We start from the raw sequence: 13,973 nt of genomic DNA, 5'->3' as shown, positions 1-13,973 counted from the left end.
CGACCAGCTACCAAGCGTAGCCTACAATAGGAAATGAAAATAATTTTCGTCTATTGCCTTCTGGTCAATTTAACTTCCTCCCCTGGCTGAGACATGAAGCCCTCACAGGTTCCCAGGCTGAGTCGCAGCCTAATTATACCGCAGCTTCTTTCTTTCAGATCGGACGCTGCACTGGATAAACACAAAGGACTCAGAGAGCATCCTTGAACCCTTTCAGTACGCGGCCACTGATATTCAAATAACACCCAGCGACCATTTGACTGCACCGCAACAAGAGCGTTTTAAAATCACCATTTGCATATGGCTTTTCCCATTTTCCTTCTCAAAAGTGGCATCCAGAAAAAGGGCCAAACTGTTCCCATAACACCAATCAAGTGCTGCGCTTATAAAGGCTAAAAGCTGCTATAGACCATAGCACCCTCTTAAATGGACATTTTCCATTTGACATGCAAATGCAAGCAGTTAATTCGACCGATTAAAATAAATATTCAGAGCCCTTTTGTCACCGAGCCCCCTCGGAAAAGCGCTGATAAAGAGCGGGTGAACAAATGATGTCTCTGAGATTAATTAGATATTTGATAAGACACGAATCCCTAATCGCGGATACAAGACACATGGGGATGCGATGTGCTCCAAGTCATAATTAATACTATTTAACAAGATTTTCATTTGGGCGTAAAATGCCTGTTCCAGGGAATTAACTATTGATTTATTCCACTGGGAAACTGTGTCGATTTGGTTTGGCGCATGAACTGCATTACTGATAGAGTATTTACAGAAATACACATGTTCTCGGTTGGAAACACCAAACATCTCGAACGTTCAGAGGATCTGAATAACTCGTGAAGACATTTTTAGGAATAGGTTAATTATTCTCTCACCACTAATAATAATAATAATAATAATAATAATTTTAACCACGTGCATGAAAACAACAACAAAGTAGCTTTTGATTTTAAATACCTTTAATTACAAAATGAAAGCCTTATACGCGAGACTTTACAATTAAACATTTATTTATTTATATATTTATATATATATATTTATTTTTTTTAGCAAGGTAAAGAAAGGAGTAACTGAATTTTTAAATAGCTGTGTTACATACATACTGACATCCACAAAGTGCGTCGAAAGTAAAGAAAACTCCCTGAATTTCAGGATCCACCACGAAACAGTAATAAGGAACATTTACAGGGAAAAAATATCATGTTATTTTGTCCATATATCTACACAGTTTGCTCAGCTCGTTTCCAGCCGTGCTCGGTTGGATTCACTTTCTCCTGCGCACTGATCAAAATGAGATCTCACCTTTTAAGAATGAATACATTTTGGCTATCGGCTTGAAACGTGTGAATTGTCATTTTAGTCTTATAATAATCATATCTCCAATTAATGGGCCTTAATTTTTTTTTAATTGCATTTCCTATCTCAGAAAAGCCTAAAGTGTCACCAAAACGGTCCATCCAACTCCTGACCCGCGTCTTTATCCTTTAATTATAACCTAGCAGGCTTTCTTTCTTTTCTTTTCTTCTTTTGGAGAGAAGTTTTTGTATCGATAGCATTTTAATGTCATTCGCATGTTGGTGGGTTCAGGCCGCTCAGGACTCGTGATGAGCAGGAGATTGCTCTTTGACTGTGACCCTCGGGTTTACACCCTCCAAAATCAGTTCCGGGGACTCGGACCTGGGGGTCTCGAGGTTACTTGTGTCGGTGTCACTGTCGCTGCCTTTTTTCCCCCCACCTCCGGCCGTGTGCGTTTTGATGTGCTTGCTCAGGTGGTCGCTCCTCATAAAGCGCTTGTTGCACACCGGGCACGCAAATCTTTTCTCCCCTGTGTGGGTGCGAAGGTGCCTCTGGAGCTCGTCAGATCTGGTGAAGCGTTTTCCGCAAAACAGCCAGTTGCACACGAAGGGCCTTTCTCCAGTGTGCCATCTGAGGTGCGCTTTGAGGTGGGATGTTTTGCCGTACACTTTGCCACAGCCTGGGATGTGGCAGCTATGGAGTCCTTTTCTGCGCAGACTGGCACCGGCAGGCCCGAGCCTTTCCGCCTCCTGGCAGTTCGGGCAGTCGCATGTCGCCCTGCCCGAGTATCTCCTGGAGGATCTAGACGAGCTCCCGATTCCTGAACTGGCACCTGATATCATGGCATTGGCCGCTGAAGTGTCCGTGTACGTGGGAATGACGGTTTTGAAACCGTCCTGCGTCAACAGGTGCTGGCTGGTGGACAGGAGGTGGGACGCCGTTGGGCTGATGCCAGTCGAACTGAAAGCCGAGTGTGTGAGGCTCGAGAAGTCGGGGTTGTAACCGCCGAGCTGGGAGTGGATGGTCTGCGGCGTGCCTGAATGCAGTGAGCTCTGCAGCGTGCCAGCTGGATTTTGCACCTCGAGCCACGAGCCCGGGTTTGTGTGCACGTCCCACCACGAGGACGCGCCGTTTGCCACCTCGCCTGAGATCGTGGAGTGAAAGCCGGATTTGTACCACGACTCGTACGGGTGCGCCATGCCCACTCGTGGGTATAAAGTCTCGGCCGACGTGTGCACTTTGGAAATGAACGCCGATTGTCCGGATTCTTGCGAGGTAACGCTCGCCGAGTTGGAAAACAAGCTGCTGTACTCGGTGGAGAAAGCGGAGGAAGTTGGCGAGGTGGACGCCAAGCAAAACGCGCTGTTGCTCGTGCCCGTCGTGGTTGTTAGTCCAGAGGTGCTGCGGCTCGTCGCCACGCTGAATCCCGGCAAACTGGAGCCCAAATTGCAGCTGGATGAGGATCTTTTCCACGGATGAAATCCGCCTTTGGAAAACGCACTGGAGTCGGGTAAAGTGGTCAGAGGACTTGTGTTACCAATTTTATTACAGGTCGCAGCCAACATAGCCAGAGGGGTAGTTCCGAACCGCGGCTCTTCCTGTGAACATAAAACAACGAAGTTTGTCCATAACAATGCAACAATACAAAACAATACAGTATTTCAGGAGAAGAAAACTTTAAAAAGTTCTGGGAAGTTTTTAAAGCAATCTGAAGTGACAAAAACTTTTCTTGTTTTCTTATTAATCAAATAAATAGCTACAAATTGAGCAGACTTAAAAAAAATTTTTTTTCCAGTTTAACTTCCGAATTAAAGCCTGTTCGATCACAAGTATGGTCTGCTATTTTCTAATGTCCAAAACGCAACAAAAACATTATGAAGTTGCAGTGTCGCCTAATGAAAACAGAAATCTGAAGAAGAAGAAAGCTTCCAGTAAAAAAATGTCGACTTACCCCAAGTATAGAAGTAGCCATAACCAGTCCCTTCTCTGTGCTGAACTTTTCACGACTTCAGAGTTATTATGTTCCACTTTGAGTCGGACAGGACGCGGTTTGCTGGGGTCTCCACTCGGGTCCCTTGGCTGAGGCTTCACACTCTACCTAGTTGTAGAGAGCGCCTTCTTTGAAGTACAGCTGCCTGGGACACTCGACCAATCTGCGCAGCGGATACTTAAACGACGAGTCGAGTTCAGCCAATAAGAGACGTGTCCATGACAGAAATACTAAAGTAGCACGTCAATCAATAACCGAGGTACCGATCCCACTGTCAGGCGTCAAGCGATCTGGTATTTTTAAGTTTTTTTTTTTTTTTTAATATGTAGGCTATATGGCCATCAAGGCGCAGTCACTCCACTTATAATAGAGTAGAGCTCATATTGGTGTATAATAAGTCCGCGCTCTCTATGGTAAGCCACTGGTTTGTTTTTTGTCTGCATGATGTCTTGATATGTTTAATGCCATTTTCTGCCTTTCGCCTGCGACACCCGACAGTCTATACAGCAGGATAAGATTTATAGGTGACAGCAAATTTTGTATATGAAATATTTTTTTTAATATAATCTGCACACACTATTCTGTTACATTTTTAACTGAATATCCTAAAAACGTAAAATCGTTCAAAAGTTTTCCATGCATCATGTTAACTGTAGTAGGTAGTTTGAGTTTATAGACTTTTTTTTCTTCTTCTTGATCAATATTTACCACGGGTTCGAATAAGTGGACACTGATCGTACTTTTTGTAATTTGCAGTCACCTCAAGACAAACCTGGAGCAGGAAATCAGAGGGGAATTACTAATCTCACAACAGGTGTGAAAGATCATGGGTCGTGTGTGTGTGTGTGTGTGTGTGTGTGTGTGTGTGTCTGTCTGTGTGTGTGTGGGGGGGGGGGGGGGGGGGGATGTTGCACGCGCGCGTGCTCCTACAGATGCCTTTGGAAAAGCAGCGCGCGCGCGTCGTACAGGATGCGACTTTAAATCACTGACACTTTACACAATTCTACACAGTAAGAACATTTCAATTCTACAATAAATATGAATAAAGATTTAGGATGATCTGTAATCGAGACGAAGTAGAATTAAGAAGACTTACTGCGCACATGTCTCAGGATTTTGTTGTTGTTTTTGAAAAAATAAATTAATTAATGCAGGTATAGGTTCACCTGTCTTTCTGATGTTGTTTTTTTTAAATCTTTTAATGGTGATTCTTTTTTTTTTTGTCTTTTATATGAAAATCAAAATCAATGCATCATACCAATGTTTTTTTTTTACTTGTTAAAACATTTAAGAGTAATGGCATAATTTAACAATGGCCTGCTTTAGAGTGAATCATCATCATCCCTTTAAAAGTTAAAGCAATTTTCTTGAAAATGGCCTCGCCGAAAGCTGTGCATTACAGTATTCAAAATTGCCAAATAATGCTCCATTATACAGGCTGAGCGGTGCCAGGCAGCCCGGCCGCAATTTGCTCCAAAGCGCTTCGCTTTAAATCCCTCCTATGGAGAGGGGAATCTAAAAAGTTTATTCAAATTCGCATGACGGAGCCTCGAAAATTACTTCATTTCTGCAATTATAGTAAATTGACAGGCAAACAATTAACGCCATTAAATATCTGTTTAAAAAAAATAAGCGCCTTTGGCTGCAGTTAGGAAAAAAGTCTCCCTCTCGTATGCATGCGCAACTTTCTCTCTTGTGCTCCATGTTATACAGTTGATTGTTTTGTTTGTCTGTAATCAATGCAATCATATTAATATAAATTTCTTAAACGAATGTACTCCTAAATTTCATGTAGCAATTTGAGTATTAGCGATGCTGATCTGATTTCATGTAATCCAGCCTGTCTGCATCCATACGCGTAATTGTAAATTAAACCGAACAGGACCATCAGAACATACTGTAGATAAATTATAGGCTTCTTATATGATTTAAGGAGAGGCTATTTTCAGGATATTTATAAAATGTCAAAGCCATCGTTGATTAAAAAAGTTTTTAATATATATGATAATAAACATTGAAGTACTTTATTAATGTATGCTGTGAATATTCCTAGCATGCTGAATTTATTGAACTTGATGCATTTCTTTTAATTAGTGTATAATTGAAATTATGCCATGGATGTTATTACCTTGTGATATTTTCCTAAAGACAGTTTGGTCCATGCTTTGAAACAGCAGAGCTGTCAGCTGGTCTACCTGGCGAGCAGATTTCTGTGCCAATTAGAAGCCTATTACAAGTCATTAGACTGATCAATGTACCTTAAACAATGCGGGTGATTTATTTGGCAAGAACAAAACGTTGTGCATCTATTGTGGTGAGGCTGAGTGACGGTACACATCCATCACTGCTTTAAGCAGCTAAAACTAAATGATTAATTCGGATCTATTCGTTAAGGTTGACTCTTACAGAAGGTGCGCTGGTTCTGGATCATTTTAGCTCCGCTCGCTGCGTGTGTGAAGATGCGGGCTGGTGGGTGTGTGTGTGTGTGTGTGTGTGGGGGGGGTTCATACTAGGATTTTTTTTTTTTTTTGTCTCTTGCTGCTGGCAGTAATGTGTCCCCAGCCTTAAGCGGAAAAGCGCATTTGTGGATAGTTAACTAATCTGTGCAAACTTAAATCCTTGTTATCCACAGGTCCTTCAGTGCATCAGTTCAGACCCACCTGCTTGTTCCTTCTCCAAACCCACGAGATAAATACAACCTAAACCTGAACGATCACTTTTATATCACCTATTGATGATCAAACTCTACTGCACATATTATTATTATTATTATTATTATTATTATTATTATTATTATTAATTGTAAAAACAAGTAGTCAAATCTATGAAATGTTCATGTTGATTCAGTTTGGGCTCCCAGTGGCCTCACCGCGACGCGCAGCTCTAATGAAACGCTTGATTGTTCTGATGATGCATTTCGTCATCTGTGTGCACCACATCAGGAGTGTGGAAATGTGGGAAATCTTTAGTGTTTACAAACAACCGAAAATGTTGCATCACACCTTTTGCGAATAATTACATTCACACAACAGGGGAAATCTGGCACATTCTGTTATTTATTTATTTTTTTTAAAGGCAAGGCGCATTTGTCATAAATTAGTCTAAATTAATGTGCTGCTCAATGGCTTTTTAAATGTCATCAAACGTCAGTGTTAAATTATGAATGCTTTCATCTAAACTGTGTTGTAAGCATCAATTTCAGCACAAACTGTTAAGGGCCCGATAAAGAAAGCTTTAGGCACTACACAGTGGATGTTCGGGCTCCTGAATGGCACTGCATACCTGTAGGTGTGTTATAGGCCTCTTACAGAAAACTATTTACCACTTTGGTATAAAGCATGTTTGTACAGAATGAATGAGTCTTAAGCAGGGTGAATGTGTACGTCTTAGTTGTATGATACGCATTAATACCTCTGTCAAGTGAGATCTCTGCTTGAAGTTCCATACCAACTACATAGTACTAAAATAATGTACACAACACAGACTGCACATGATAGTGGCAGAGTATTTATACGGTTTAAATGATGGTCACTGGACCAGAGGTGCTATACACTCTTGGGGGAGAAAAAAAGGTTCTTCAAGAGTTCTTCAAGCGATGATTAAGAGTTCCCAGCTTCCAAGAAGGGTTCAACTTAGAACCTATGATGATAGAGAAACACTATTAAGTAGAGCTCCAGACAGGATCTTTATGGGTTATCAGAGAAACAACCGAAATATTCTGTTCTGACACAGAATGTTACTAATGTGGTTTTTTTTCTTTGTGTTATCTTTAATACCCATCATGCACTGGGTTCATACAATTATTTTGGGTTATATTGTGTACTGAATTACCATGAGTATTTAAGGAGTTAGTTTATTTTTAAACTGACATGCTGTGTATAAGGTTTGTGTGATATGTGTGTGGGTTCATGTTAAAGGGTGTGTGAGTCATGTAAAGGCAATTAGACACATTATACCGTAGTTTAGTGTTCAGGGTTGAATCATGGTGATGAGTATATCTGTCAGGTCTGGTTGGGATGAGACGCAACCTGTTCCATACTCACGCTTTGCCTGACTTCATGGAGCACATAGCACTGGTTTCAGTGTTGTTGCATCACACTGGGTTGGTGTCACTCAACAATACTTTCCTTCCCATAAGTCTGTCGAGAATCACAGCTTTGAGTCCCATCACTGAAAGTTTGACTTTATTTGATTACAAATTTGAATTTCTGCTGCTTGACTTCATTCTATTGCCTATACATGTCTACTGCCCAAGACTAGGCTACTAACATACAAAGTAATATATTAATATAAGCACTCCTTTTGTACATTTACAGAAATCTTCAATATTTAATATACCTCAGATTAATTATTTTTTTTAATGTCTGCTAGCACACAATGGTACGTTCTATTCTCAAATGAAACAGATCAACAGTGTGACTCAAAAAGATCAATATCTTTGAAAGGCAACCATTTCGGATTGAATGTTGAAAATGAAAGTGATTGTTTAGCTGCCGATAAAGTGATCTAAGGACACAATTATATATGGCATGTGCTTGATATGCTCCTAACTGCATTTCTTTTATCTTCATTAAGGGAGTGACATTTGCAGTAAGTTAAAGACAAACAGTTTGCCTGTGTCTTATTATGGCCACTAACTGCAAACTGTCATTTGGCATCAGCAAAACAGCTCTTGGCAAAGCAGAATGCTTATCACATGTCATCTGTGCATGGCAGCACAGAAATTACATGAAGCTCCTGCTCCACTCCCAGCTCCTTTGTACTCTCGACATCTTCTTTGTCTTACACAATTAAGGTGTTACACGGTAGAATAATTTAAATTGCCAGCTCTAAAATGGAGACCAGGGCTCTTTTTAAAAATAGCAGAATTTGTTTACTGATTGTATGCGGCTATTGACTTTCCCATTACATGAGAAGAGCTCTGATTAGTGGCTGTGTGATGCTCAGAGAGTGAGGCAGAGCGGGCAGGGTTACAATACCGAGCAGTTATTCTTATTGTTCTCTGGGCCTCTCTATCCAGGATTAATGCTGGACACAGTAATGAGGGTGTCACGGCAGGTCCGAAGCCATTTTCCAATAGTTGCCTGGCAGACGGCATCTGTGGCTCCTGAAGTCTTCTCAGACTTTGATGAGGCTCCCTACCTCTGTGACATTTCCATATGTTGTAGGGTAGTATGGAAGGGCATTTGTTTCATGTTTTTCCCTGGCTGCAAGTGAAGACCATTATTACGGCCCTGCTTGTAACAACGAGCTCAGGCAAGAAGGGATTGTTTTCCCCAGAGTAATATACATGCAGTGGAACTGGTAGAGGCAGACATGCTGAACGATTATCCAAAGCCAAGAAGCGAATCACAAGAGGAATGGTCTTGAATTTTCCCTGTTAGTTTGTTGTGTGTGGCAAAAAAAAAGCAATCTTGGTTTATATCTATATTATGCAGCAAGTAGAGTTGATAGCTAAATAAACCAGCATCTTTCTATAATAAGCACTTCTCATGAATACCAGCACATAAAACTGATACGTTTTCCTCGTGAATTTACAGCTCTCTGTCTTGACCTGCCATTGTTTTCCTAAAGTGGATTCCACTGAGAATAAGTGGTTGCTTCACCACTTAACCATTAACCATTTCAATCTTTCTTTTATAATTATAGAAATGTTTTATCCGGTGTCAGATGGTACATATTTCCACATCCAGGGAACTTCTTTTATTTTGTCTGATTACATGGTAGTGGGAGCACACACATTTTTTCTTGCTTCAGATGTTTGCCAAAATGTGTGGAGCGTGTTACAAAGAACAGAGACATGACTTATAGCTCAATTCCAATCGTGTGAATTGTGTGTTTTGGCAGTGCATTAATTCCTGCCACAATGGGGTTTTGCTTTTATTGGTTTGTGAAACTAGCATCACATGAACCAGAAAATCCTTCCCTTAATTGATTTTGATTTGAGCTCTGGATATATTTACGATGTTTAGCGAACAGTACAATCTGTAGTCCTGTGAGAGAGTGTTTGTCACCTGCATCTTTTTACTGGCTGAGAGAATTGCTGATAAATTAATGATAATTTTTTTTTTATTATAGAACAGGAAAGGACTAATGTTGCCTGGCAAACAGTAAGCCTTTGTAAAGTACTCCAAGTTATTTTAGGTGGCTGTACAGCCATGTTTTTGCAGACAGACAGCAGATCAGCAGTCTGATTGAAGCCAGGCAGCAATCGAACCAGATCTGCAGCTTGACGTTCAGCTGTTTGAAGTCAAAGAATCTTGGGTTGCTCAACAGTCCTGTGAGAGACTTACAGATATTTTTATATATTTTTGACCATCTAATGACTTTGAAAAATCTGTGTAAACAGTGGATTTACTTCCAGTGGAAGCTTCCAAAACTATTAGAGGGGATGCTGAAAGCTGATGCCTCAGCATGCTTCATGTTCTAAAAGCTTGCAGAAGGGGAAAGTTTCTTGCATAGATGCCCCAAGAGTGACGTGTGTGTGTGCGCATGTGCGCACATAAATGCAAACGATGTGAGGTGACAATACAGAAACAGAAAATATTTGTTTTGCATATCACTTATTCTATTCTATTTTATTTTTGTTCTGTTCTGTTCTATGCTCTTCTGTGCTTGTTTGTTCTATTCTATTCTGTTTTGTTTGCCAACACAAGCAGAAGACATTTGTCTTACATTACATATCACTTATTGTATTCTATTATGTTCTCTTTTATTCTGTTCTCTTCTATTCACTTCTATTTTCTTCTGTTCTTTCTGTTTTGTTCTATTCTATGGTTTTCTATACTATTTTATTCTTTTTGTTATATTCAGTTCTCTTCAATTCTCTTCAGGTCTATTCTATTCTGTTCTGTTTAGCTCTATTCTAGTCTCTTCAATTCTATTCAACATATTCTATTCTATTCTACATTTTGTGCTATAATGTTCTACTTTGTTCTATTGTGTTCAGTTTTGTTGTATTCTATTCATCAATTCTATTCAATTCTGTTGTATTGTGTTCCATTCTTTTCTGTTCTACAATACTATCCAATTTGATTCTCTTCTTTTCTTTTCTATTCTGTTGTGTTCTGTTTTATTCAATTCTTTTCTGTTCTATTCCACTCTTTTCTATTCTGCATTTTGTTCTTTTCTATTATTGAATTCTATTCAGTGTTTTGTTCAGTTCTACTATTCTATCCTATTGTGTTGTTCTACTCTATTAAATCCTATTCTATTTCATTTTGTTCTATTCTGTTCCATGTTGTTCAATTATGTTCAGCTTTATTCTTGTGCAGGAATACAGGTGGGACGGGTAGGACAGAGTAACGATTCATTTATCGCTCTGATTGAGTCGAATTGCTGAATTTAACCAAACCTGACTGTTGCCAGTAAGTCGTTTCTGCCGGTTACTGAGGACAAGTCCAGGAGGTATCAAGCTTGATCAGCCTATTCTATATAGTGCAGGAGTGTCCACTCTATAAACCACCACACGATCGCGAAGGCCTTATCAACCTTGGCAAGGACATGGGAGTGTGGCTTAGCAATTGCGACGTCCCTGTATAACCGCATTGAAGTCATATGAACGAATAAACAGTTTTATTCTGTTTTTTTCTGATGTTCTGTTCTATTACACTCTGTTTTGTTAATCTCTTCTCTTCTCTTCTCTTCTCTTCTCTTCTCTTCTCTTCTCTTCTCTTCTCTTCTCTTCTCTTCTCTTCTCTTCTCTTCTCTTCTCTTCTCTTCTCTTCTCTTCTCTTCTCTTCTCTTCTATGTTTTTCCTATCCTTGTTTTCCTTATTCTGTTCAGTTGTGTTCTATTTTATTCTGTTTCTGGAAGACTGCAGATTTGTCCTCACTTACTTAATTTGTTTGTTTTTCCAGTGTTTCCAGTGATGAGGATCACAGTTGCCCCATTCCCTTGCTTTGTCTGTAGGTCTGAGTGGTCTAAACCCTCTCCTCTTTTCCCAACTGCCTCAGTCTGGTATACATTTACGGTTTCTTTTCATCCCAACTTGTTATTCTTGCTCAATATCTGCAGCAGTCAAAATGCACAGCACAGCACAGCACATTTTAACATGGCCTGGATGTGGTTGATCAATTGAACCACTGCTGTTATACTTGGCGCCTCCAAACCCTCCTATTCACTAATCGCTAGTGACACCGGCACCTGTGTGAGGCTGTTCAGAGCAAGAAGCATGTGGAATAGTTGCTGCGAAATAACTTAGCCTCACAGAGCAAGGTTGTTATTTTACAGCAGCATATCCCTGATAAAGCTCCAGAAATACTGTTGGACAATCAGGCAAATCCTGCTATGTTTACTCAGGGACTGGAAATAAAAAACTATGTGCTGTATAGAGATGCTTTGCTGTCAATGGTTGGAGCCATAACCAAGTGTCTTGAATTACATTTTTTTCTCTGTTGTGGCTGTAGAGATATTATCATGCATTTTTATATCCCTGGCATGATTACAATCCATTTCCATAGATTTATTTTTGTAGCTGGCAACAATACTGTGGCTGTCTGTTTATTGTGGATCGACTATTTATTGTGGTTTACAGTGAAGGTTAACAAGTGCACTGTGTTGCTGTGTCATGTAAAGTGTTGTCAAGCTGTAATCCCAGTTTTCACTTTAGTCTCATCGAGTGCTCATCAACTTGACTACCTAAGTGAATTGTCACTTGGCTTCATTCTGAAACACTGTTCAGCACTTCAATGTGCCAGAGACTGTAGAGAGAATCGTGTCTTGTATAATGTGTCAAGTAGCACAAAAGAAACAGCCAGAGTGCCATATTAAAACAACGCTAAATTGAGAAGTTGCTAAATGAAAATATATGGTACCAGTCAAAGGTCTGGACACATTCACTGGTTTGTACCTGCTCATTCATAGGTTTTCTGTATTTTGACTATTTTCTACATTGTAGAACAATACTGAAGATATCAAAACTATGAAATAACACATGGAACGTATCTAGAATTACGTAGGAAACAACAAAGTGTTAAAAAACAAACTATGTTTCATATTTTAGATTCTTCAAAGCAGCCACAGTTTACCTCAACGACGCTTTACACACTATTGGCTTTATCTTAACCAGCTTCATGAGGTAGTCACCTGGAATGCTTTTCTATTAACAGACATGCCTCGTCAAAAGTTAATTAGTGCAATTTCTTGCCTTCTTAATGTGTTTGAGATCAAACAGTAAATAGTAAATAATAACAATAAATTAACTAGCCCTATTCCACAACTGTAGTAATCCATATTATGTCAAGAACCGCTCAACTAAGTAGAGAAACGGCATCCATCATTACTTTAAAGGAGAACTGAAGGCAATTTTTTTATTATCAAAATTCTATTTATCTCATTTTATAAAATGTAGGAATGCATTTCTGACAGCTATTTTGTCACTGCTATAGCAAGTTATGAGTGTTTGCAATACGCTATGTAATATATCAGTCCATAAGTCAAAGCAATGGCCGTAAACGAGATTCGTTGAGACCTGTGCGAGACATCATAGGACGGAAGTAAAATGTACAGCGGAAATCAAAGTGACCAACATTTGCCAATGTTGTCAAAAGACGCGCCCTCTTTCGAATGCTGATGTAATCAAGCCAGAAGTTTTCCCTGTGTCCGAAATCGCTCCCTACTCACGGCACTATATAGTGGGGACGCCATTTTGTAGTGCTGTCCGAAACCTTAGTGAGGATTATGTGGGAAATGCGCTCTGTATAATATGTATTTATCACAAAAATACATGCATACATTTATTATTTTGAAAACCCACAAGCCACCTGATCTGGCACGTTTTAATTGTGCGACAGTAATGATGTAAATACCAGCACGACGGACTAGTCCTTATCTTGTCGTCTTTCCAACTCTTCTCTACTCCATGTTGGTTCGAAGTCATATGGAATAATCTCCATCACTGATGAAGCTGGCAAATCTTGAAATTAATCTAAATTGGAATGATATGGCGATCTGGCCGCTGTGTAAACAGTTTTCAAAATGGCGGCGCTGACACTTCACGTTTGAAGTCTTGCACAAGTCTCGTGAAGATCACGCGGATAAGCAATGCCTGCCGTGGACCAAACGAACTACATTCAACATGGCTAAAAACCGAAAAGGCCGATAAGTGTAATATAATATGCCAAAACGAGTCACGATATAAGGTTAATAAAACCGAAAACGTAATTGAATAACACATTAATTAAGAAATAAAGCAAGTTTAAGAATGACTTCAGTTCTCCTTTAAAACATAAAGTGTGTTTTACTTCATAAAAATAAAGAAAAACAACTGAATTCCAAGGTGTGTCCAAACTTCTGACTGTTACCGAAGGTTAAGAGGGAACCCGTATGCTGTAGGATTGTTATTATATGTGCGTTATACTGCACATGCATAGACATAGATATTAGTTTAAGAGTGTTTTTAGCCAGCGAGCAGACAGAGTCTTTGGACAATGAGTTAGACATACAACCACATAAAAAGTCTGTTCAGGTTACAGTACAGATGATGCATTTACCCTCTCTGCAACTATAATGTGAAATGTGATTATAGTCACTGAGCAAATCTACTGTATTTTAGGATCCATTTGCAGACAAACAGAGATGGAGGAGGGGGGTCTGAATCCAGCGCTGTGTGTTTGTGCTTTGTGTTGAGACAGTCAGTGTTTAAAAAGAGCATTTTGATTTGCCTCCGATGGAGTATGCT

At 39.7% G+C, this 13,973-nt stretch overlaps 1 protein-coding gene and 1 long non-coding RNA gene across 2 annotated transcripts in view; one reads left to right on the top strand and one right to left on the bottom strand.

Annotated features, from left to right (window-relative positions):
- Positions 1 to 1,059: 1,059 nt before the first annotated feature.
- Positions 1,060 to 3,421, bottom strand: sp9 (sp9 transcription factor). The gene is made up of 2 exons (XM_060930028.1): positions 3,254 to 3,421; positions 1,060 to 2,900 (listed from the first exon to the last, which is right to left on the bottom strand). The coding sequence occupies exons 1-2, from the start codon at positions 3,272 to 3,274 to the stop codon at positions 1,599 to 1,601; spliced, it is 1,323 nt and encodes a 440-aa protein (XP_060786011.1). The 5' UTR covers positions 3,275 to 3,421; the 3' UTR covers positions 1,060 to 1,598.
- A 118-nt stretch (positions 3,422 to 3,539) lies between these two features.
- Positions 3,540 to 13,973, top strand: part of LOC132891903 (uncharacterized) — a 40,404-nt gene continuing 29,970 nt past the window's right edge. Inside the window, exons 1-2 of the long non-coding RNA XR_009655382.1 lie at positions 3,540 to 3,705; positions 4,049 to 4,106. This is a non-coding gene — a long non-coding RNA (uncharacterized LOC132891903). The remainder of the gene's footprint in view (positions 3,706 to 4,048; positions 4,107 to 13,973) is intronic.

This window comes from Neoarius graeffei, chromosome 9, assembly GCF_027579695.1.
Source record: "Neoarius graeffei isolate fNeoGra1 chromosome 9, fNeoGra1.pri, whole genome shotgun sequence".
NCBI lineage: Eukaryota > Metazoa > Chordata > Actinopteri > Siluriformes > Ariidae > Neoarius > Neoarius graeffei.
Note: the sequence above shows the minus strand (reverse complement) of the source record. Positions and strands in the feature narration are given on the sequence as shown.